At 38.0% G+C, this 26151-nt stretch overlaps 1 protein-coding gene across 1 annotated transcript in view; it reads left to right on the plus strand.

Moving 5' to 3' along the window:
• IL1RAPL1 (interleukin 1 receptor accessory protein like 1) overlaps positions 1 to 21817 on the plus strand; it is a 1208235-nt gene extending 1186418 nt beyond the window's left edge. The window contains exons 9-11 of the mRNA XM_028523164.2: positions 2809 to 2952; positions 18677 to 18847; positions 19288 to 21817. Coding sequence (XP_028378965.1) covers positions 2809 to 2952; positions 18677 to 18847; positions 19288 to 20006 — 1034 coding nt within the window. The 3' untranslated portion in view covers positions 20007 to 21817. The remainder of the gene's footprint in view (positions 1 to 2808; positions 2953 to 18676; positions 18848 to 19287) is intronic.
• The last annotated feature ends 4334 nt before the right edge of the window (positions 21818 to 26151 follow it).

Consider the following 26151-nt stretch of genomic DNA (forward strand, 5'->3'; position numbering starts at 1 on the left):
GATGCTTCTCTCCCTCTCTTTCTCCTTCCCTTCTCCTCTCTCTAGGAAAATAAATAAATTAAAAAAAATAAAATTGTACTGCCCTGGCTGGTGTAGCTCAGTAGATTGAACTCAGGCTATGAACCAAAGGGTCGCAGGTTCGATTCCCAGTCAGAGCACATTGCCTGGCTTGCAGGCCAGGTCCCCAGTGAGGCCATGTGAGAGGCAACCACACATTGATGTTTCTCTCCATCGCTTTCTCCCTCCCTTCCCCTCTCTATAAATAAATAAGTAAATAAAATCTTTTAAAAAATAAAAAAATAGAATTGTTCTAAAAGTATTCCTTTGTGCCTGGCTTCCTTTACCTAACATCGTTTTGTGAGATTCACACATGCTACGCGTATCAGTAGTTTTCATTGCTCATGCTGCTGAGTATGTTCCATCATTGGACACACAGCACTTTGTTCTTTATCTCCTGTTAAGGAGCATTTGGGCTGTTTCCAGTTGTGGCTTCTTTGAATAAGACTACCCTGAACATTCTTATACACATCCTGTGGACCTCTGCTTATATTTCCTTTGGAAATACTTAGGAGTATAATTAGTGCTGATTAGGGTACATTCATATTGAAATTCATTAGAAACTACCCCAAATATTTTCATATAGTAAGACCATTAAGCACTACCACTAGCGATGTTTGGGAATGGAAGTTAGGTGTTCTCCATTACTTTTCCATTTATTTTCTCCCACAAGACATTTTAGGGATACATTCCAAGTGTTTAATGTATTAAATTAGAAAACAGAATGGATCTTACAAGAAGGCATAGTCCAGCTTATCTGTCCCATCATATTCACTATAATTTAAAGCAGATTTTTCTAATACATAAATTAGCCTATGGGCATGAGTTTTACGCAGGCTCCTATGGGTGGTGGAGTTGAACACATATCCTGAGAGAACAAGACTCAATGTACCCCACAGAACTAGCTACCCACTTACCCTTTCTGGTCCCGCAGTATTGGGAAAACATCATGCTGAATAATGTTTGGTATTCCATTGCTGGTACATTTGTAGTACTGTTTTGTGTAGTCCCTCACAAAAGTCAGCAGATAAAGCTGTCTGATATTTATAAGTATAAAATATGAAATTTCCTGGAGGTTCTTTTCAGCCTTTCATACTTCATTTTAATTTACTTAGACTCTAAAAGATTTAATAGCTCACTTCATTTTTCTCTCTTAAGTACATAAAATCCAATCACTTTTTCCAAGACTTTCTTCTATGTCCCTTTTAATTTCAATCACAGGAAAACACACTTGATTAAACAGCAGTTATATGTGTTTGTTTATTAAACTGTTGAATTAGAAATGAAGGCCTAGGAAATGAGAAGTTTGGCTGAGGTTTTTCCTGCAGTCACAAGAACAGCGACATCACATGCAAGCACATGCACACACACACATCCTTGTGAGGAAGTGATAGCCATACTTTTCAGTTTATTTACTGCTGCTATTGCACTGCGCCCATGGTGATTTCACCCCACTCATTATGAGCGCTCAGCTCATAATGATCTCGCAACCCAAGAGTAGTCATCACCACAAAATCATATATGAACATTCTCAATCTAAGCCTACATTGACTGTTACAAAATTAGATAGCCCACTGGTGAAGTCTAAATTACAAAACCAAAAATACCATTATTGTAGAACCATTATTTCAGGATTATTTATCTTTACTGACAATGGAAGAAAATAGTACTTTTCAAGGTGGCTACCCATCGATGACGTTTGGACTATGATGATCAAGAACAACCTGCAGGCATAGGCAATCAGTTACAGCGAGTTTCAAAGTCTGTGCATTGTAGCCTAATATTTAAATAACAGAAGACTTGAATTCGTTACAATGCCCATGAATCCTACAGGAGGAAAAAAGAAGTGGATATTTTATCCCCAAAATTGCCTGATAAGTTTTGATGTAATGTAGATATTAATAGGAGTAAGAAAACTTGTGTGACTGAATGACCAGAAAAATCTCTTTTTTTCAGATAGAATGTAGTAATGTGCCTAGTGAAGGGGGAAACAAAGAAAAAGAATAACCTTTTAAGTAGCTTAGTGAGAGGAAAATACTCCCAACATAGTCTGGTGTAACTTCCACCAGGTGGACTACTTCTAATCAACCCCAGTAAGCATTTAGCCTCCAAGACTGTGGCGCCACTTTATTGAGAAAGGTATAGGACAAGAGTCATTGCTCCTGGCAAGAGCCAAGAGACAGTATTGATTACGTGGTCTACCTAACACTCTCTGCAACAGTCCACTCTACCCTTCAGAAACTGTGCTTTGTCACTCCTCATCTCTGCTCAGCCCCAGTCCCCAGGTGTCAGCTCAGGAGAGAAAGATAAAGATTCACACTGGGTGAGTTAAGAAGCCATCCTGGCTGAAAAGTTTCATAGCAACAGATACCAACGCTATAAGCATACCTTGCAGAATTCCTACAAGGGATATGTTTGTATCTGAGTTACTGCACTCAGGCAAGCCAAAAGTTAGAGTTTCCAAACAGGTATTTATAATTCTCTCCGTCCAAATACAATCTACCAACATAGGTTCATTTTTACCATAAGCAATGTTGCTTAGCAACAGAGTTACCACATGCCACCTCACCTGGTTACCAAGGAAACAAAACTAGAAAGTTATCCAAAGGTTAAATTTTCCTGCAAAAGGGGAAGGGGCTGGGGTGATTCATTGCCCATATCTGGTCTCACCCACAAAACTGTGAAATCAAGTTGAATGTATGATTTTCAATGTGAAAATGGTCTAATTCTATCTTGTGGGGTTTTTTCTAGAGCTGATGTACACGGTTGAACTTGCTGGAGGGCTTGGTGCTATCCTTTTGCTGCTTGTTTGTTTGGTGACCATCTACAAGTGCTACAAAATAGAAATCATGCTCTTCTACAGGAATCATTTTGGGACTGAGGAGCTGGATGGAGGTAAGAAGAGTTCCCTCTTTTAATATTTTCCTGAGTGTTCTTACTGGTTTCATTAAGGGGAAAGAAACGTTACCCACATAACCACTGGCGGCAGCTCTTATAGTCTCTCCATGTTCAGTTTATAACTTCATTTTTTTAATATGGAACTGTGTGTGCGATGCTTTGGAGCCAATAAGTATTTTCCTCTGAAAATTGTAAAGCAATACCTACCCTTTTTGGACTTGTATTCCACACAGCACTTGCGAATTACAAATGCTGATTGCAATGCTATTGGTGTTCATTTTCTCTCACCTTGTAATCAGTACGGAAAGGCCAGCTTTACTTTTGTATAGGTAAAGAGTGTCTCTTTTAATTGTGTTCCCTAGCCTAGTAGTTTGAAGTGAATCTCAATTTGTACCTTGTTTAAACTGATCAGTTATAATAAACTCTACTGAATATTTTAGAATTCACCCAGCAGTCTTTCAGTCCTGTTTATTTAGCTATATTTAGACAAGCTAATTTCCGTTCCAAGTGTGGACCAGCAGATAGGAAAGTGCACGAGCACATTGTTTTCCTGATTATACACCTAATAGTTCGACTCAAATTGGACAGGTAAATATTATTTTCATAGAAATGGTAATTGTCATTTGTCTCTGGTCAGTCATAAATATGCATATAATCGAACAGGAAATTTCTTGGGCTCCTTAAACCACCTATTAGAGGACTTAAGTTTTTTCCTTCTTGGTCATTTGAAAGTGATTCATATATAAGGTAAATTCGTAATATAGAAAGTATATGCAAATTGACAATAAACAGTGCAGATGATAAAGGTTTCTTGATCATACATATACACTTTTTTTTCACTGTCTGTTTTGCACTAAATGATACAAAGGAGGATGAAGCAATTGCCCACACTACCACATTGCCAGGGTCCTCTGGAATAAATCCCCAGGTAGAACTATACATGGTCAGGTTTGTGAAGGAAAGCAGTTTAATCAACATCACTAACACTCCTCTCTGTTTAACTTCCCCTTTCCATTAGGGTGAAGTCTGTGCTGTAGCAGAACTATTTTTTTATTTTAAGGGCTAATTTGCCTATTTGTTCTTTGTTCCTAACTTTCTTGCCTATTCATACAAAGTAGTAATTTTTTGCCACTGCTTGAAAGAATATGAGAAAATTGTTAATGTCAGAGCTGTTGTTGAATGGGTACCAAGGAATATGCTAGGAATTCTTAAAATCATTCTTGCTAAGCCTCAAAAAATTCTGAGATCAATTATCATCTCCATTTTACTGATAAGGCAACTGAGGTTCCTGGAAGTTAAATGTCTTACTGAGGAAGATAACACAAGTATTACTGTATGTGGCCAAGATGGGATTTGAAAATAGGCCAATTTCCAAAGCCTTTATTTTATTGAACACTGAGTCCATAGTTTTAAATTATATTTCGTTGATTATGCTATTACAGTTGTCCTGACTTTTCCCCCATTACCCCCCTCCACCTAGTATTCCCCACTCCCTCAGGCAATCCCCACACTATTATTCATGTCCAAGCGTCATGAGTGTAGGTTCTTTGGCTACTCTTATATCCTATACAGTACCTTACATCCCTGTGACTATTCTGTAACTACCTATTTGTGCTACTTAATCCCCTCACCTCTTCACCCATTTCTCCACATTCCCTTCCATTTGGCAACCATCAAAACACTCTCTGTATCCATGATTCTGTCTCTTTTCTTCTTGTTTGCTTATTTGTTTTTTAGACTCAATTGTTGATAGATATGTATTTATTGCCATTTTATTGTTCATAGTTTTGATCTCCTTTTTTAAAAATAATTCCCTTTAACATTTCATGTAATAAGGGTTTGGTGATGATGAACTCTTTTAGTTTTTTCTTCTCTGGGAAGCTCTTTATCTGACCTTCAATTATAAATGATAACTTTGCTGGGTAGAAAAATCTTGGCTGTAGGTCTCTGCTTTTCATGACTTTGAATACTTCTTATCAGTCCCGTCTAGCCTGCAGAGTTTCTTTTGAGAAATCAGCTGACAGCCTTATGGGAACTCCCCTGTAGGTAACTAACTTCTTTTCTCTTGCTGCTTTTAAGATTCTCTCTTTATCTTTAACATTTGGCCTTTTAATTATGATGTGTCTTTGAGTGGGCCTCTTTGCATCCATCTCATTTGGGACTTTCTGTGCCTCCTGGACTGCCATGTCTATTTTCTTCACCAAATTAAGGAAGTTTTCTTTCATTATTTTTTCAAATAGACTTCCAATGTCTTGCTCTTTCTCTTCTCCTTCTGGCACTCCTCTGATGCAAATATTGGAATGTTTGAAGTTGTCCCAGAGGCTGCTTACACTGTCCTCATTTTGGGGGTTTCTTTTTATTCCCTTGTTGTTCTGATTGGTTGTTTTTTTGCCTCCTTATGTTCTATATCATTGATTTGGTTCTTGGCTTCATCCATTCTACCATTGTTTCCCTGTAAATTGTTCTTTATTTTAATTAGGGAATCCTTCATTTCTGACTGGGTCATTTTTATGTTGTTGAGGTTCTCACTAAGTTCCTTGAGCATCCTTATAACCAGTGTTTTAAACTCTGCATCTGACAGATTGCTTAACACTGTTTCGTGTAGCTCTTTTTCTGGAGTTCATTTGGAGTTCATCTGTCCTTTCATTTGGGCCATGTTTCTTTGTCTCCTCATTTTGGCAGCCTCCCTGTGTTTGTTTTTCTGTATTAGGTAGAGCTGCTTTGACTCCCTATCTTGGTTGTGTACCCTAATGTAGTAGGCGCCCTGTAGGGTCCAGTGGCACAGCCTCCCCTGTCACCCAAGCTGGGTACTGGAGGTGCGCCCTTCATGTGAGCTGAGTACACCCTCCTCTTGTAGTTGAGCCTTGGTTGCTGTTGGCAGATCAATAGGAGGGGTTTACCTAGGCTGGTCAGCTGCAAGGACTGCCTGTGTAACCACTGACCACGAACCCCCAGCCTCAATGGAGGACCAACCATACAGGAGCAGGGTGGTGGTGCTATGATGTGGTCTGTAGCTGTCCACTGCGTGTGCTGGCCCTGGGGTTTCCCAGGTGGTACAGACCAAGGTCGGCCTTCACATGTGTTTTGCCTGAGGCCACCCTGCCTGAGCTATAAAGCAATCTGAGATGGCTGCTACTTGTGCGGGCTTGGAGATTCCCAGGTGAAGCCAAGCTGTGAATCTAGGCTGGCTGCTGCTAGTGCCAGGCCTGGGGCTCACTGAGACCAGCTGTTGCTTGTTTGAGAGGATTTAGGAAGTTGTGAAGCAGGAGCCAAGACCAGCCATTCATATGGAAAAGCAGCTTGGGTGGGCCTGTAAGTTGGGTGTGGCGGAGTCTCTGGGAATCTCCGGGAAATCTCCAAGGTGTGTCAAACAGTGTGCGCCAGGTTAATGGAGTCTCAGATACAGCACCCACTTGCCAGTTTTGTGGGTGGAGTGTTTAGAAAATGGACAATGGCCTCTGCTCACCTGGAAACCAGACACTTCAGATTTTTCCTGTATACCACTGGCACCTTTCAAGCTGCTACTCTGGCACTGGAGCTCAGAGGGAGTGAGTCTGAGTAGGTGAGTCCATGTGTGGGTTCTTTAAGAGGAACTGCTTGTGGATCCAGAAATTTCTTCAACTGACTCAATCCCTGCTGGTTTTTGCGGCCAGAAGTTGTGGGGACTTATGTTTCTGGCACTGGACTTTATCATTCTTGGGCCGGCGGCCCTGGTGTGGGGCTGGGACTCCTCGATCCTGACATATCCATCCCAAAGTTTTGTCCACTGCACATGAGTGAGGGACCAGCACGTTCCACGTCTGCATTCCTCCTACCAGTCTGGGTGGCTGTGGTTTTTTTCATTCCATAGTTGTTAGATTTCTATTCCACTAGACTTCTGATGATTCTGAGTGATGGTTGTTCTGTATTTTATTTGTCATTTTGATGTGGTTGTCAGAAGAAGTGAGTCATGTCTGCCTATGCCACCATCTTGACCAGAAGTCTTAAGACCATATCATTTTTAACCTTTTACAAATTTAATATGTTCATTATAATCTAAAGAGTTGACATTGCTTGCACAATTAGCACAATAGAAGATATTTGAAAGAGCAGACTACCTAAACCACTCTCACTTGATCTATGAACTCTATTTTGAATACATTTTATTTTGTGTTCTGAATGACATGAATGATGTTACCCAAACTATCAATTCCCAGTAGTTTTTATTTGTTATGTTCTAAATGATAAAAGATTCTGATGGTTTAGATGCCTATAAACCTTAGTCACATCTCCTTGGATCCTTCCACACATGCTGTCTTGGTCAAATCATTATCTAATCTTCCCATTATCAAATTCCGATTTTTCCTGGCTCTCCCTGAAGTCCTATAATCTTCTGAAGAAAAGATGAGTGTTGAGAAGAGACCCCAGGCTTTCTATATTCTTGACCTGGCTTTTTAAACAATGTAACTTGAAAGTCAAAGCTTAGCAATGTCTTCTTTACCTTGACTACCTTTTTACCTTCCCTGTAATGGGAATACATAAAATAATTTTGGAAGTAAAGAAAGGCAAAGAGTGTGAAGAAGAACAGGAAAAGAAAAGTTTAGCTAATATTTTGAAGTAATGTCTCACTATGGTGATATAATTATAACAGATCCACTAACCATTTGTTGAGTATTTATCAAATAGCAAATGCAGTGTTGACTACGTTATTGATACTGAAAGAATCACACAACCAGAAAGACAGAAGTTAAACCCAGGTCTAAAGAACTCCAAATCTTAACAATTTCAGCCATTGTATCAGACTAGGGGAGGAATATTTGGCATCGGACATACAATCAGCCAGTTCCTTGTAGGTTATTGCAGTAGGCATCACCTAATTATATCAGTTCTATATCAGAAGGGTTTGATTTTTCCAAGATAGAACATAATACTGCTTTGCTCTCTTGGTTTGCTCACATCACTCTCTGCCCCCTCATAAGTCTATATTTTGTTGTTGTTGCCCCTGTACTCAGGCCTTAGCGCTTCTAATTCAGCAACACCTCCCTTTTGGATTATACTTACTTACAACCTTATCTTCAATTGCCTTTATGCACAAATAACTCCTAAATCTTAACGTCCATTTCTGAATTCTCTTGTTTCAGAATCAATTTTTTTTCTTGTATAACTTATTGGCTATTTCCACCACATAAGTCCCAAAGATCTGGAGAGAGCCAAGCCCAGCTTTTAAGTCATCCTCCACACTTATTTCTTTTCATCCTGTCTTTTTAAATCTCATTTTTTGTATCATCCTCTACCTCATTTGCTTCTCTTTCTCCTCATTTGCCAATTCCAATTAGTCGCCAAGGCCAGTTAATTTTACATGTTGAAAATAGACTTTTCCCTCCCTTTTCATTGTAACTGCCTTGTCCAAGCCTCCTACACCACCCTCTTGGCCGTCATTCTCTAGCCCTTCATTATATCCTTTATACTCGGCAGACTTCTCTTTCTCAGTACAAATTTACTGTGATTCTTTGGGGAAAGAAAGTATGCCTCTATGTTGACCCAACTTGTTTGCAACTTGCCAGCCCCATGGAATCTGACCATGAAGAGCTCCATTGAGGGGCATAGGCTGGCCTTTACCCAAGCACAGCTATTGACTGACCCAAGACAAGGCATCGTGCATAATTTTCAGGTTGTTTGGGTAAACAGGGTAACGATAATGGTTACAGGTGGGAGAAGATTAGCTACTCCCCCACCACCTTGATTCCATAATATAATAAAAGAGAATTTGGACGCATCCTGTTGCATATATTTGCATCTATTAACAAACAAGTGTGTAAACCATCCTGTAATCTTGAAGATATTCACTCTGTCATGTTCCCTCCAAAAAACCTTACAGGAAAGTTTTCCTTGAGAAAATATGATATTCCAGTGGGAGGATTAGGTTAACTATCTAATGACATCCAAGGATATTCTCCATCAGGACACAGGCCATGAATCCCCCCTATCCTTCTTTAGTTCTTATGGCTGAACTAATGATAAGATAATAAAATTAACACAAGACTAGGTTAACAATAGAAAAAAAACAATGGAATATGTCTGAATGGAAGGATCATAGTATGATCCTCAGATCATGAATTGAGTCTCAAAGAAATGATCAAACCATGCATTTTAGGCAAAGAAGTTTGTGAAAAATTGTTAGGAGAAAAAAAGTTAGTGCTTATTAGAAAGGAATTGAAGTCAAATTTGGGTATTCATTAATGAGAAATTGAAACAAAATAGGTAATTAGAAAAGAGGCAACAAGGTTTGTTTATGCAGATTCTTGGGCTCTCTGCTGATTAACTCCAGCAATAAGTGGTGTGTTCCAGGTGTGGGGGAGGCATCTTTCACATGGGAGATTTTTATCTCCTGCTTTTAGGGGGACAGAGATCAGAGTGTTCTTGAACTGGCAATTTCTTAAGTAACTTTAATTCAAAATAATCAACATGCCACTGTGGGATATCATGGGGTGCCTGTCCTGGGCCACAAAATCAAGCCTGGAACAATTTCTCTAAGTGGGAAGGCCACTGGCCCCACTACATTCTTGTAGTGGTGGATGTGCCTCTAAATTATGTTAAATAATCCATATGTCTTGAATAGCACTGATTTTACAATGAAGGGTCCATTTCCAAGATCTGTTATACTTAGTAGAAAGCCACTAATTTTAGCAATGAAACTTGATTTCTAATATCCAGTTTGCTAATTAACAAAGAATCTACTTTTGATTCAGAAATAAAGAGAGTTGAAGTGCTTATAGTGGCTGCCTCTGGAGTGTTGCCTTATTCTAATTAAATGCTGGCCAACTAGCCTGATAAAGATAACCTACTGTCTCTAGAGCAGAACTTATACTAACACAGGGTCTCATTGTTTTTGTTGGAATAATTACAAATAAAACATAGTTATCCTAGTGCCATCACACTCCTTTGCTTCTCCATGCCTCTGCCTAGGGATTCCCTGGCACTGTAGTTAAGAGTCTGTATAGCTATAATCCTTTCTTCCTTCCTCTCTGTTTCCCCTTCCTCCCTTCTCTTTCTGTCTCTGTCTTTCTGTCTCTTATACACAGTTCATGTTTTCCCTGTAACTTATAAAGACTTCCCTCATGATTTCAAGGTCTGGTTATTTTCTCCTTCATTGATACTAAAATGACTCTACAGACACATTGTCATTATAGCTCTTTTCACTTCGAGTAATGAGCACTTACTTGGGAATGCTTACCACTTGTAGAGCGTTGTGAATTCAAGATTCCATATCTCTCTTTACTTCTGTGAAAGGAAGGCTCAAAGACAAAGTCATGAAGGAAAGAGTTATTACTTCCAAAAATTTGCAAAGGTGTCTAGATTTTAGAACTGGCTCTGTAAATAAAAGATACAATTGCTATTTAAAGAAAAACAAGGCTGTAAACTTATAGGTAGTCTGTTAATAGAAGAAAGCAGCAAGTAGCAATGCTTACATCATGATTATATTGGTAGATGTCAGTAAGGTACTGCATCAGTTTTCATTAGGATGTAACTTGTAAGAACGGGCTTAAGACTTCATTTTGGGAGAAGGTTCTAGTACAAGACAAGTGATTCCATTTTACGTTTGTTTTTCTTAGAGTGCAAACTGTTTTGGTTTCATTTTTGTTTATATACCTCCGACTATGCAGTATAAAGGGCACGATAAGTCATAATGATGGCAGCATAAGCTCGTAAGAACACTATAAATGCTAATACAATTCCTAGTTTCAAGATAAAGAAAGAGATCACTAGTTTTACTTTGGGAGTTATTACAGGTATCAGACAAAATGAGTTAGGGCAATTTTTATAATCTTCACCCCTCAACCCTTGGAAAATGTGAACAGCTGTTCCGTTTCAAATGTAAGAAACAAATTGGTATCTATGCAGTCTTAGGCCACAGAGTTTATTTTTCTTTCATTTTCAATTATAAGGTTACCATTCATCGTTTCACGAATTAGTGTCCTCATGTGCATCGTTGAAACACAATACTTCTGAAAATAATTTAGAAACCCTATGGGGTTTTGTTTCTGTTTTTAGGTGCTGATGATTAGATCATTTGCATATACATTAACAATCCAAAATGTGTGTTTGAGTTCCAGAAGGCGAGACCTGTAGTTGTTTTGGGTATACAATGTGCCCAGTTGTAGGCTGTTAACTGGTAGGAATCTAGTTTTCTTATTCCAAATCCTGTGCTCCCTATATATCACTCTGCTAACTCTACACCCTCTTAAGACTTCTAACATCTTGCTGCCCACTGACCTCTTAAGGAAATTAGTGTCTACTGAACACCTACTTTGTACCAAGAAATTTGCTATATGATGGGGACTCATTTAATCCTAGATATCTCCTTTGGAAAGGTGCTATTTTATAGATCAGGAAACATATTATCAAATGAGCTCAAGAAAAATAATGGCAGGCAAGATCTGACAGCTCAGCTGCTTTTTATCCTTCAGTATATTGCACCATTAAGTGAATATTTAAGTTAGTGCCACATATTTAAGTTAGTGCCACATATTTAAGTTAGTGCCACATTTCAGTGTTGGAGACCCTATGGATTTCAATAGTTCAGAAAAGTACCAAATAACAAAACATGTACCAAAGCATTGCTTGTTCCCAAAGCATTCCCTGTAAATAAATTACAAAAATGAGAAAAAAAACATAAACTACAATAATGCAAAAACTGTCAGACATCACATGGCAGAAATAAAGCAAAAGGTAAAATGTACTAAAACAATGACATTTGATAGTCATAAATATGTATTGATTATATGTCTATTTTTTATTTATTCAAGACTATATCATTGATTTCTACAGAGTTTTTTATTGAAAAAATATATCTTGGAAATGTTAGAAAGCATATGAAGGCAAATCTGAGACACTAAACAGAAATGTGGCTTAATTTTTAACAACTTTTTAATTTAGATTTTATCAATGCTAATTTTAATGATGATATGTTTCTGTGCTAACATGCGACATGCAAACATAAAATATTGCCTTTTAAGATGAAAAATGAAATTCATCATTGAGACCTCCTAGAGTCTCATTGTGGTAACCCATTTGTTGAATGATGGCCTCTGTCACTGGCCTTTTTCATGTATGTGACATAAATATTTGAGGAAAAATGGCCAGCTACCAATATCATCTCTCAACTATTCAGTAGGTGTTTAAAGGTTAAAATCTCCCAAAGACCCAAATGTCAATCTCAAGACATTTATATTGTCACTAAATCTCTTTCCTAGCCCAGATCTAATAGAGCCACCACCTGCATATTGAGAAGGGAGCCTTAAATCTACATTTTCTTAAAAGCTGTTCTAAAAAGGTCCATGGATCCATTCTGGCTGGTGTAGCTCAGTGGATTGAGTGCTGGCCTGCGAACCAAAGGGTTGTTGGATCGATTCCCCATCAGGGCACAGGCCTAGGGTGCCTGCCAGGTTCCCAGTAGGGGGGTGTGAGAGGCAACCATACATTGATGTTTTCCTGTCTTTCTCCCTCCCTTCCCCTCTCTCTAAAAAGAAATAAATAAAAAAATTAATAAATAAATAAATAATCCATGGATCTTTTGGTTTCTTAAGCCACCTAAAGAGCACTGACTAATATCCTCTCATTTGTCAAAGAGAAAAGTATTTGTCATTTTTCAAAATCACTTTTTCATTCCTGATACACAGTTCCAAGTATCCCTGTGCTCATCAAGATTTCTTACTAATAATATTTTAAACTCTTTTATTTTCTAACTTTTCAGAGTCCAAACACCTTTTTTCCCCTCAAATACATCTTTATAAAAATACAGTAGTTAATTCAGTCAATTGAAGGAGAAAATTCTACTGGACCCGTTGCTTGATTGGGTGAATTCACCTTCAATTATACACAAAAATCCTGCACTTTTACTTTCCTCTCCCCACACTCGATGTCATTGTTCTCATAGTTTATGTCTTTTTATATTGTGTATTCATTAAAATAAATTATTATAGCTAGTTATTTTAATATTATTAATTTTTGAACTTTTGTACTATAGATAAAAGTGATTTACACACCATCATTACAGTACTAAGGTACTCTGAATTTTACTATACATTTACTTTTACCATAGAGTTTTATATTAATGTTTTATGTTTTCATGCTGTTACTTAGTGTCCTTTCATTTTAACTTGAAGAACTTCCTTTAGCTTTTCCTATAAGGCAGGCCTAGTGCTGATGAACTGCCTGAACTTTTGTGGGTCTCAGAATGTCTTTATCTCTCGCTTATTTCTGAAGAACACTTTTTCTGAGTATAGTATTCTTGGTTGGAATTTTTCCTTTTATCACTTTGTGTATTTTATCCCATTTTCTTCTGGTATGCAAGATTTTTACAGAGAAATTCACTGACAGCCTTACGAGAGTTCCTTTGCATGTGATGAGTCATTTTTGTCTAGCTGCCTTCAAAAATTCTGTCTTTGACATTTAGAATTTTTTCCAGTTCTTTTATTGTTGTTCAATTACAGTCATCCCAATTTCCCCCTCATTGCTCTCCCCTGACCCCCACCCCCACCCCCATCCCCTCAGTCAAAGAAGGAACTCCTACCCTTTGTGACAACATGGATGGAACTGGAGAGTATGACATTTAGCATTTTGATTATAATGGGTCTCAGAGTAATTGTATTTGATTTGATCTTGCTTGGGGTCCTTTGAGCTTCCTGTACCTGGATGTCCACCTCTCTCCCAAGATTTAGGGAGTTTTCAGTTATTTCTTTAAATAAGCCCTGTGCCACTTTCTTTCTCCTTTTTCTTTAACTTCCATAATGTGAAGTCGGTTCACTTGATGGTGTCCCTAATTCACATAGGCTTTCTTTATTTTAAAAAACAGTTGTGCTCCTCCATCTAATTTAAAATGTTCTGTCTTCAAGTTCTCTGGTTTTTTTTTTTCTTCTGCATAACCATGTTTGTTTTTGAAGCTATCTATTAAATTTTTTAGTTCTGTCATATTCTTCAGCTCTAGTATTTCCACTTGGTTCTTTTCAATTGTTTCTATTTCCTTATTAAACTACTCATTTTATTCATGCATTATTTTTTCTGATTTTGTTAAATTGTCTATCTGGGTTATTTTTTTCTTGCATTTCATTGGGTCTCTTTAAGATGATCATTTTGAATGCTTTCTCAGGAAAATTGTAGCTCTCCATTTCTTTGGGCTTGTTTACTGGAGCTTTATTATTTTCCTTCAACAGTGTCATATTTTCCTGAGTCTTCTTTATCCATGTATCTTTGCATGGGTGTCTATGCATTTAAAGGAACAAACACCTTGTCTAGTCCTTACAGACTGATTGCACCAGGTTAACTTCTTCTGTTTCCTAAGTCAGTGGGATTACCTCTAGAATTGCAGTCATGCTGAGTTGGAGCCAGTTTTAAGGCTGTTGCTGAGTCTGCAGGAAGGTCCATGGTTGGCAGGCTCGTTACAAGGGGTTCAGGTAGACAAGGATCCTGTCTGAGTGAGTGTGACTGCTTCTAGTACCTGTTTAGTAGACTGTCACTCGGACAAGTGTGTGCTTCAGGGCCCACAGTTGAGTTCTCGGTCAGCAGGCCTATTACTACCTAGTATATGGATGGGTATGGTTTCAACCAGGTCCCTCAAAGGGTTCCTGCCTGTTCACTGGATGGGTCCCTAGGTGGGCAAGACTGTCTCTGGACCATGGCTGAGAGGACACAGGCAAAAAATGTCTTACTTGGTCATTTTACTGGCATCACTCCTGTTGTTCATTTTTGTGTGTGTGAAACCTAGCAGTCAGAATCTCTTGAAAGTTGTGGAAAGAGTAAATCAATGACTATATTTGAGTTTATGAAAGTTATCACAAAGAATATATACATCAGCTGTTGTCCATCTCTGCAGTAAATAGAATTTAGTTGAGGATTAAAATTAGAGAAAAAACTACTTGGAGAATAAAGTTCATAATAAGAAATACACTCAATAGTACCCTGATATGACTATTTATTTTTAATTTATTTAATTGTCCAATTAGAGTTGACATTCAACATTATTTTGTATTCATTTCAGGTGTACAGCACAGCAGTGAGACATTTATATAATTTACAGTGTGATCCCCAATAATTCTAGTACCTATCTGGCATCATATACACTTATAATATTTTTGAGTAAAATCCCTATGCTTTACTCTACATCCCCATGATTGTTTTATAACCAATTAGTACTTCTTAATTCCTTCACCATTTTTACCCCCAACCCCCCTCCCTTCTGGTATCCATCAGTCTATTTTCTGTATCTATATGTCTGTTTATAATTTGTTTGTGCATTATTTTTATTTAGATTTTACATATAAGTGATATCATATGGTATTTGCCTTTCTTCACCTGGCTTATTTCACTTAGCATAATACCCCCTAGGTCCATCCATGCTGTTACAAATGATGACTAATATTTTTATGCTGTTTATAAACTTAAGTTGACTTTAAAAGATCACCTATCCTTTAAAAAGCTTCACAGAATTTTTCTATGGTTCTAAAATGTCATTTTTCAAAGTTTCTCCAGTCACATGAAGCTCATACAGACTAGTCAATATACATTCTTACAGATATTTTTTTTTTAAAAATCTGAGAGATGTCACCCAAGCTTCATCTTCAGCTAGTAGTTGGGAAAAAGGCAGACACCTTAGAATCCATGATTCTGAGTCAGAACACATTACTGAATTTATTGTAGTATCTGGCACAGTGTTGGCAGTCTGATAATTTTCAAGTCCAGCGCTTGCTTTTGGTGGTAAATAAATGTCTAGTCCGTTATTGAACTGATGTAGACTGTGGGAAAAGAGAGGAATTAGATATCAATCAAGTGTTTCATTGATTTGAGGATGCCGATGCAGCTGCTCACAAGGGTCTGTGTAGCCACTTTTTATCCCAGGATAATCTGCATGTGAGCAATTTCTTTTTATCTGAGAGTTATTCACTTAAATGCTATACATCCATCCCGATGATATGAAGACATAGCAAACTGACTGAGGCCATAGCACCAATTCCTGAGGTTCACGTAAGCTTGCTATACTTACTGTATATACTCCTCTAGGCAAGAATCTATCCCCTTTTGGGGATAGATTTCAGTTATTTTACTGAGAGCACATGCCCGGTCATGTAAAGACCAATTATCATGGAGCTGAAGCTGCAGTGTTTAGGTTTTGTGGTGCTCTGATCAATTACCTGGCTGCTAGCGGCAGCTCTTTGATGTCTTTGAGACTTCTAGATGCCTATATTCTATCCTAGAAAGAGTTCCTCAAAGTGTGGTCCTTGGAACTGCTGCAGCATTACCTGAGAGTTTTCTATAAATGTAAAATCTCAGGACCTATTTTAGACCTTCTGAATGAAAAACTCAGGGGGTGGGGCCTGGAAATCTGTATTTGAAGAAGCCCTCCAAATCTGGTCATTTGTGCTCAACTCTGAAAACCATTTTTCCAGAGGAGTTCACGGGGACTCTAGGACCTTCCCTCGAGTCACAGTGAGAAAATACAGTTCAAGACTATTCTAAATGAGCCTCACTAAACTCCACCCCCATAGCTCCTAGCAATTCCTTGCAGAATCCATCCAGGCAGCACGGAGTATATACCACCAAAGCCTTCTCTTCTAGGAAATGGCCCAGGCCTTGAGAAAATCTCTGCACTGACTATAACATATAAGTCATGTGATACCCAAATGAATGGCCATGCATTCATTTAATCAACACATATATTTGAGCATCTGCTAAACCCTAGTCACATATCTGAGTCGAGAATCATGTGGTCAAAGAAAGAAGATAATGATGTAAGACAATAATGTAATACCTGGGAAAAGAGATCTCCTCCAGTGCAGCTATCAGACTCAAATTCAAAGGAAACAAACTGCGTATTTAGCTGCTGGTTTTTGACAATGGATAGGCATAAATATTTTTCAAGCTACCATAAACATAATCGGTGGTGAGCTTTGGAAACATAAATTCTGTAACTCTGCGTGGAATGGGTCAGAAGGAGAAGGAAACAGAGAAGGGGTATCCACCAAAAATAATTGTAACAACTGAGAAATGAGTATGGCCTGATCTAGGAATGGCTATCAGATTATTGGTAAATGCAAAGGGATAAGTGAGACATGCATCTGAAGCTTGGAGACTAAAGAAGTAAGATTGTTATGTCATTAAAATTAAAGTAAAATAAAAGATGAAGAATGGAGCTTTGCAATGCGAAGCTTGTTATTTTGTGGGCATGTGGAATGTAAGGTGATGCTGAACATGCAAATTAAGGAGTCCAAGTTACAGGTAGAAGCAGAGGACTGTTGGTAGGTAGCTCATAAGAAAGAACACAGGATTGGACATCTATGTTAGGGAGGCAGCTACACAGATGTGATTGTTGATGTTATGGAAAGAAAGGAGATTTTTAAAGGAAAGTGGGTTGAGAGAAAAATGAAGCAGGCTATAGAAAACATCTTGAGAAATTATGGTGTTTTATGGGTTGGAAGAGAGGCATCCGTGGAAGAGGAAGGGGAACTAGAAACTGACAGACAATGTCATGTAAGCAAAAGCGATACCCAGGTAGGACTTACCAGTATTGATAAACCAGTTGTCAACATTTCTTCTGAGTCATGAGAGCTCTGTTTTATTGGTGTTCATAATGGTCTGGTTTTCAAATATTTTTAAGCCTAGAAAAGATAAAGGGCAAAGAATGAGGTTCCAGTCATTCCACATCCCAGATTTGGGCAAACTTCAATGCTTTACAGAACTGGGGGGCAAACCAGAGGAGACAAGCTCCAAGAAAGAAAATAGTATATGCATGAAATCATTCTACAGTTTACAGTCTGGCCTAAGGAACCCTCCTCAGCATAAAGACAGTAATTAAAATTGAGGTGATTATGAATTCTGGTATCACATTCTCAGAAAGAAACTGACAAATGAGAGACTATCCAGAAGATAAGTGACTTCTTGTTCTTACAAACAACAAATGAGAAATCTGGGATGTTTTTCTTAAAAATTTAGGCTAAAGATACTACATGAGAGTGGTCATCAAATATTTGAAGAGTTTTATGTTAAAAGGGGGCAAGAATGGGGAAAGAAACAGGTTTTAGAACCAAGTTTCATTCACTTTTTGGAAGTTTTGATTCTTCTGCTCAAACTGATTAACATGGGGAGAAATAATTTGACTTTATTTTACATGTAAAATAACTGGGGATCAGTAAAGCAATATGCTTTTTCTGTAATAATTCAGTGTAACAATACCCTCAGTCCCAAAATCCAAGAACAGACTTCCAGTAAAAAATTACATATCCCACTGTCAGGCAAGGTGAAGGTTTCTCTTTTTTTTTTCAAACAGGATAAAATGCCTAAAGGCAGGATTGATTGATTGATTAATTAAATGTAACCATTATTTAAAGTAAGCACCCGCTATCCAAATATGTGGCTTTTTATAAGCAGTTAAGATTCTCTATGATCTATGCATCAAAAAAAATGCTGGAAGTTAACATAGTATCCTTTTTTATTGATTTTTCTCCTGCCGCCTTCACAACAACAGCAAAACGGAAACGTGTCCCCTTACAGCTCCAAACCAGCTCCAAACCAGCTCCAGAATATTTGGCACTGTGAACTTGTTATTGAAAAGTTAACAATGGCTTCTTTCTCTAGTCTCCCAGAAGTGGGACATTTGGAGATGTTTGTGAAAAGAGGTGAATGTTTTCATGCCCTGGTAGTTTCTTTGTGAAGGAGTGACTTCCGCTTTCCTCTGTAATGTTTTTGACAGACAATAAAGATTACGATGCATACTTGTCATACACCAAAGTGGATCCTGACCAGTGGAATCAAGAGACTGGGGAAGAAGAACGCTTTGCTCTTGAAATCCTACCTGATATGCTTGAAAAGCACTATGGATACAAGTTGTTTATACCAGACAGAGATTTGATCCCAACTGGAAGTAAGTTAATGTTTGCATCTGACAGTGTGTGTCTTAGTGTGTCTATCTGCGTAGTCATCATTTCTAGACATAGTGTTACCTTCTGGTTCTTTACTTCCAAAATCGTATGTGTCAGATTCTCAAGAAAGAAATGTCATTATGTGCTGATATGAAACTTAATTTTTGACACGTCTGAGGAGTGCTATTTCCATTATTTTACAAAGCATCTCATTTGATGAGCCTTAACACTGAAAGAAACCAAATGAGAGATTTGTACTTGGAAAAATATTTCTAACATTAAAAGAAGCAAAGCCTGCACTTTATTCAGAGTGATCATTGGCTATTTTCATCTTCTTGACCAACACCAATTCTCATTTAACGTGTGAAAGAGAATCTTCTAGGGCTTTCTGGACCGTATGTTGGATTTACTCATTCTGATAAACCTTTCTTCTCTTTTGTAGCCTACATTGAAGATGTAGCAAGGTGTGTAGATCAAAGCAAGCGGCTGATTATTGTCATGACCCCAAATTACGTAGTCAGAAGGGGCTGGAGCATCTTTGAGCTGGAGACCAGGCTCCGAAACATGCTTGTGACTGGGGAAATTAAAGTGATTCTAATTGAATGCAGTGAGCTCCGCGGAGTTATGAACTACCAGGAGGTGGAGGCCCTCAAGCACACCATCAAGCTCCTGACGGTTATTAAATGGCATGGACCAAAATGCAACAAGTTGAACTCTAAGTTCTGGAAACGTTTACAATATGAAATGCCTTTTAAGAGGATAGAACCCATTACGCACGAGCAGGCTTTAGATGTTAGTGAGCAGGGGCCTTTCGGGGAGCTGCAGACTGTCTCGGCCATTTCCATGGCTGCGGCCACCTCCACAGCTCTAGCCACGGCTCATCCAGATCTCCGTTCCACCTTTCACAACACGTACCATTCACAAATGCGTCAGAAACACTACTACCGAAGCTACGAGTATGACGTACCTCCTACCGGCACCCTGCCTCTTACCTCCATAGGAAATCAGCATACCTATTGTAACATCCCTATGACACTCATCAATGGGCAGCGGCCACAGACAAAATCGAGCAGGGAGCAGAATCCAGATGAGGCTCACACAAACAGTGCCATCCTGCCGCTGTTGCCAAGGGAGACCAGTATATCCAGTGTGATTTGGTGACAGAAAAGCAAGGGACACCCCGTCGTCCCTGGGAGCTTGAGTAGAGTCTGCAGTCCAGTGCCTGGAACGAAATCCTCGACTGCTGCTGTTAAAAACCTGCATTACAATCTCTAGAACACGAGGAAAAACAGGGTCTTGTACATATGTTTTTTGCAGTTTCTTTGTAGCATCAGTGTTTTCCTGTTTTACCATGTCTCTGACCCATTACATTTTTGACTTTGTTTTATATGTCATTGGAATTTGTAAATTTACATTTTTTTAAAGAAGAGACTTCTGTATAGATAGAGAACCCTTCTTCTTTGCTTCATTAGTTTAGTTTCAGAGTGGGTTTCATTTCCTTTCCTTGATTTTGTTTTGCTTTTAACATTTCCTTGGGGTGCTTGGACAAATCCATCTGATGGGACAAGGAGCACCGGATCCTCTCTTGGGTTCTACCTGGGATCAGCAGGGCCACGTGGGCCTTCAGAGAGCAGTGCGACGAATGCCAGCATTGCCATTTGAGGGGAAAGAAATGAGAAGAACACTTGTTCATAAAAGGGCCCCGCCAATCAGAGCCCTGAATCTCTCTGCCTTGTCCCACCTCATTCCTCACCTCTACCCTTCTAATGGCGGCATGATGTGTAAAAACTCTGAGGAGGGGTGGGGGTGGGTCTAACTGTCTTAACACTTAATTCACTGTTCGTCAGAATACACTCCAGACCCAAAAGTGTGCTAGTCACGTGACAGTGACCGCTACAGCGTGCTAAGAAGAGAAGATCAAGGGCATGAAAATGGGGGAAAGAGTGTTGTTTCCATTTTTTAAATGAGTTGTTGTACCCTTCTATAAATATATATATATATATAGAAAAACACACAACAAAACAAAAGAAACAAAAAAAAAACACAAAAAAAGACAAAAAAAAACAAAAAAATTAAGCCCTATATTTGATCACTTCCTGGAAAGGCATGAATGTGTTTGTGGATGTTTTTGTTTAATATTCTACTTCCTCTTTTCCCTCTATATTTTTTCTGCAAATGAGATTATGTGCAAATGCCAGGCAAGTTAACTCAAAAGGGTGAATCAACACAAGTCAAAATGAAATTTACACCGAAGGCTTCCAAACCAAAGGGAAGGACAGGATGTGTCATCAAATATGTTTTGTCACCTTGTATTATACAAAGTGTTATTTTCTAAAGAGTCAGAACAAATCCGTGAAACTTATTATGGGGTCCCCTTGTACTAAGTGTTAATTCACTGTACTTACTTTTCAATGCTACATTTAGAATCAAGTGTTTGGTTTCGGTTTGTGAACATAAACAACACTTACTAATATCAGTGTTTCAGTAAGAACTCAGGAGGTCGAACATATGAATACCTACAGAAGTCAGTATTTTCAAAATAAACATTATTTACACAAAATGTTTTTATAAATTAGGTGAGAATGTGTTTAAAATAATTTCGCTGTATAAAAACTTAGTTTTGTTTTCACTGTATAATTCTGTCTTTCAGAAACAGAAAGCTGATGCTCCCCCAGAACATTCCTCCCTACCGTGTAGCTTTGTTTGAAATCAGTGACATAAGCAGCTAATATATATTTATGTTAAAGACGATGCAAAATCAGTCATAAAGGGACTTGCAGAGGGCAGAATTGTTGAAGGGAAATAGTACCTAATTAGCTTTTAGTTAAAAACAATCAATGTGATGAAAACACTGATAATACAACTTTTACATTACTTTAGTGACTCCTCGTAGGAACGTCCATTCCAGTCATCATCTGTGGCTCGTGTAGTGACTATAGTATGTTTGGTTTGTTCCTACCACCATATAATAACAAAACAAGTGTACAGTTTTGGTCACAATTCTAAGGTGTGAGTTGGCCACACAAAGTATACACTTCAACAGAATTCATCAGGGAGGGTAAAACTGAATTGCAAATGTCCAAGAGATACGTCTAAGAATTTTGTAACAACACAAAGTTTTCCGTATTCGTGCGACAAGGTAAAGGAGCCTTGGGATGTGCGTTGATTTTTCTTTGCTTAGAAAAAAAAAAAGTTAATTTCCCTGACGACTCACCTGGGTCTTTCTCTAGAATCTGTTCTTTATTCCCTTGCTCCCTTTGGACCTGTGTCACATTTTCACAAACCATAACTGAAGCTGCAAGGACGCATAAACTTTTAAGGTCAGCTTTGCACATCGGGTTATTTTCAGAATCCAAGAAAGCCGTTGTTTACTTTGTACGGTGGATGCCTGTCAGAGACTGGTGGGGGTGAATCTCATCGGACTGGATTCTCGACCCCCCCAGCGCTCAGAAACCTGTAAACATGGCACTGGTCTGGTTTCTTTCTTTTTCTTTTTCTTTTTTTTAAGTGCACGATGGAAGTGTGGAATACATGTAGAGGAAGTAATCACACCACAGTCATATTTTAGGCATCCATAGGTGTTACTTTAGCTGCCTTGGGAGTTCTTTTCTTTTGGTTCTATTTTTAGTGTAGATTTAAGCACTTTGAATAGCATGATTCAGGGATTGATGGGTAATATTTGATATCTCACAACTTAAGAAATATTTTTCCTCTAATGCTTTGTCATATTTTTAAAACTGAAATAAATGGAGAAGCTATCTATGGCTTTAGAAACATTCCTCCCAAGATTCCCTCTATCAGCTCCATGTGAGAACAAATGAAGGAAACTGTCGTGTGTTCACATGCTCTCTGTTTAACAAAATTTATGTTAGAACTCACAATAAAAAGAGAAAAAAATGTATTTTCCCTAGTGCTTAGGTTTCATCCTTCTCTTTTTTTTTTCTGTGGGGGCTGTTGGGGATAAGCATATTCTAGTTTTCAAAACACAGTTGAAAGTGTGAACATTTAGCCAAGCTGAGGGAAAGAATGGTCCCATGGACTTGGACATGTGTGATGTTTGGTATTGCCTGGTTTTGTCCATCATAGCTCAGGCTCCAAGTGACACATTATGGATTCAAGAGTTCGTCTGGTTCTTTAATGTAACCTCTACTTGCTGCCTATGAGTGTCCTACCCTTTATACTGGTGCTCAAATCTTTGATTATTTAATTTAGAATTCATTCCTTAGATTTCCTATGGGCAGAGAAGAAATTTGTATCTCAAGCAGCCAGCTGATTTAAGTTTAAGTATATTCTTTGAAATAAATCTGAGATGCGAAGAGTGAAGAGACTTGAACCTACTCTATTTCTATAGCTAAACACCCAGTTCAAACAGTCGACCATTTTCAGTTTATTACTTTCTGGATAATGTTTGTATTTGAACCCTATCAACTTAATCCTAAATATCCAGATACTGGTTTCTTCTTTATTTCTTTATTATTTAGTATTTTATAACAAGAGGAAATATTAACTGAGAGCCAATCCCTAAACTCTAAGTGAGTTTTGTTTGTTTATCCTAGAATAGTCATTAACTTCGACAGATACTGTTTATGTAAATTAAGATCACCATTTCTAGGAAAACATTCATTCATACATTTGTACATTACTTTCTGATTCTGGAATGATACTCTAGTTATCCTTTCTCTAAGAAGTATTTTTTTATCTTGTGTTTAATTTCTTTCCTTTCTTTCAAGTATCACTTACGTTTATATCATTAGTCCCAGAAAAAAGCATATTTAAATTCAAAGGAGACTATTGGTATTCTACAAGAAAAATGGCTGAATGGAACTAAGGAAATGCACACACCCGCAGAAGAGAAAAATCCCTTACTGTCTGTGATCTGAACTTGTTTGGTCATTATTCCCATTATTGTCAGAGCTGGTTAAGAGAGGTGAAATATTAAATGGGTTAAACATCCTACCTACGGACACACATACCTTCTCACTGAAGAGGTTTTTTTACAATATAGACAGTTATTTGAAAGAGTTGATGATGCAACTGAGTTCCCTAAAAGGAGAAGCTTGTCAATGGAAGCGGAGCTCTTCCTTGCCTTATCACAAACCCTTTCCACCTTCTGAGCAAAGAAAGTGACTAACAGTCAAATTTTGATTATCTGGAACAATAGAGCTCAAACGGGTTCAGGGACCCCTTGAGTCTATGAAAAAAAATGAAAGGAAATCATGAAATCCTTGAAATTCCAGACAAAATGGTGAATGTGTGCCAAACTATGTTTTCCTGAATGTCAGAGTCAAAGACATCCATCGCCTAAAAAACTATTGATGTTTGTATTTAGAGTACAGTCTCAGAAACCAGCACTCAGATAAACCACATCATTTGTGGGCACCATTATGGCTACTATTTCTCACGTTCATTCATGAAAATTCACTGGCTACTTATTGTTCTTTTAACCAACAAAGGCGCTTCCTCTTCTAATATGCCCGACCTATGGGAGACTTGGTTTACTGTGAGGAAAACCTTTGTCTGATGACAAGTGATTCAGGCCCAGATAAATGAGAAGTGACTTACTATGATAATTTACTCATTTCTTAATTTACCCAAAATATAGTTTGGGGGAATTTGAAATCATGTCATTTGGCATGATGTCTTTTTTCATTAAGTTTGTTTATGCTTTGGGTTTAATTATGTTTCCTACCACAAAACAAAGAAGAGTTAATCTAGTACAAGAGTAGAAGAAACAACCATTTGAACCACTTTTCCAAGGGGATCCAGTTTTCTTATGCCAAGATTTGGAATTCGCTGTATACTTGGTTTTCAGCAATTGGGCTTTTGCCAGTTTCAGGATATACGATATGACTTTGGGGGCAACATGAAGAATTCTGAGAATAAACTGGAGTGAGATGGTTATTTACAGTTTTACTTTTTACTTGGCGTTGACAGCAAGTGAAAGTTTGTGATAAATTGATAGTTAAGGTACAAGGAGCTGTAAGACCTGAATTTGAGTAAAGAGAAAGATGAGGTTAGTTCATCCTAATCCTAAACTTGCATGTTTTGTCATCATTAAACCTCAGTCACATGCATAGCAAGTGCCCAGACGAAAAAGAAGAAACTCAGCTGTAACCTTCTATTGAGTATCATTTTTTCCTTCCAGGCTTAGAGTGCAAAACATCTCTCCATTACAGACACATAAGATATATAGAAGAAAAATTTCCTTCTGCCCTTGAGTAAATGTTCCTCTGAATAGTCTGTGAGTCCACTGACAAACTCATGCTTCTGAGTTGTTCATTAAAGGAAGTCAAGTAAGGCACTGTTGTTTTCCTACCATTCACTGCCCTCGCTGATGCATTCTCCAGGGTCCACAGCCTGAAAGTGTTGTCTTTCCAACAAACAAAGGCAATCACTCTCAGTCATTACACTGTATTCCCCCACAACTAAATGGATAGAAACCGAAGAACTGCACATGAACTTGAGACTATTACATGTAATATTGATGTTGTGTAAATTTCAATCTTCATAGTCCAGATAACCTTAAGTTTCAAAGGGCATGCTGGTCATTAAAAAAAAAAGACTTCATGTAAAATGACATATTACATAGTGCATGAACATGTGGCGAAGTAAATTGGATCTATCCTTACTAGTCAATGAGAGACTAAATTGGGGGAGATCAGATGTGAGTGTTGTAGGTTAATTCTCAACTGGGATGAAGACACCTTTATGTTAGGGTACATGGACAGTTGTCCATTTTCTTTGCAGCATATGCTCCTGGTAACTAGAATCCTTAGTGTGTTCTTTCCACCAAAATAGTGGAGATACGTTCATATAATCTGCTATTGAATTGTAAAAACTTTTACACTTTCAGAGTTTGAGGGAACCCAAACTAGGAAAGTGAACTGAGTCATTTTCCTCTGCTGGTGTTCAAGTCAAATTTTAAACTCAGATACTCTCACATATGTTCAACAGTCAGTAAACAGTGCATTTTACATAGTGTTTCCCTTTAGTTTTGCCTACCCTCTTTGATTTCTGTACAACCTAGAATGTACGTAACTCATGTGTAGGTGATGGAGGCGCTCCTTTCTTCTTAGAATACTTACAATTATATATTTGGTTTCGCTTTGACTAGCAATAGGAAAATAGACAAATACAAGTGTAAAAATGAGAAATTTTAAACTTGAATTATAATTTGTGTTTTATAGTCGTTTCATAAGTCTGTTGCTCTCTATGAGTATGCTCTCTATATATCCTGTAAAAATAAATTTATATGTTACATAGAAATTGAAGAAATTAAATTATTTATTAAGCTACACATGTTTCT

This window comes from Phyllostomus discolor, chromosome X (assembly GCF_004126475.2).
Source record: "Phyllostomus discolor isolate MPI-MPIP mPhyDis1 chromosome X, mPhyDis1.pri.v3, whole genome shotgun sequence".
Lineage (NCBI taxonomy): Eukaryota > Metazoa > Chordata > Mammalia > Chiroptera > Phyllostomidae > Phyllostomus > Phyllostomus discolor.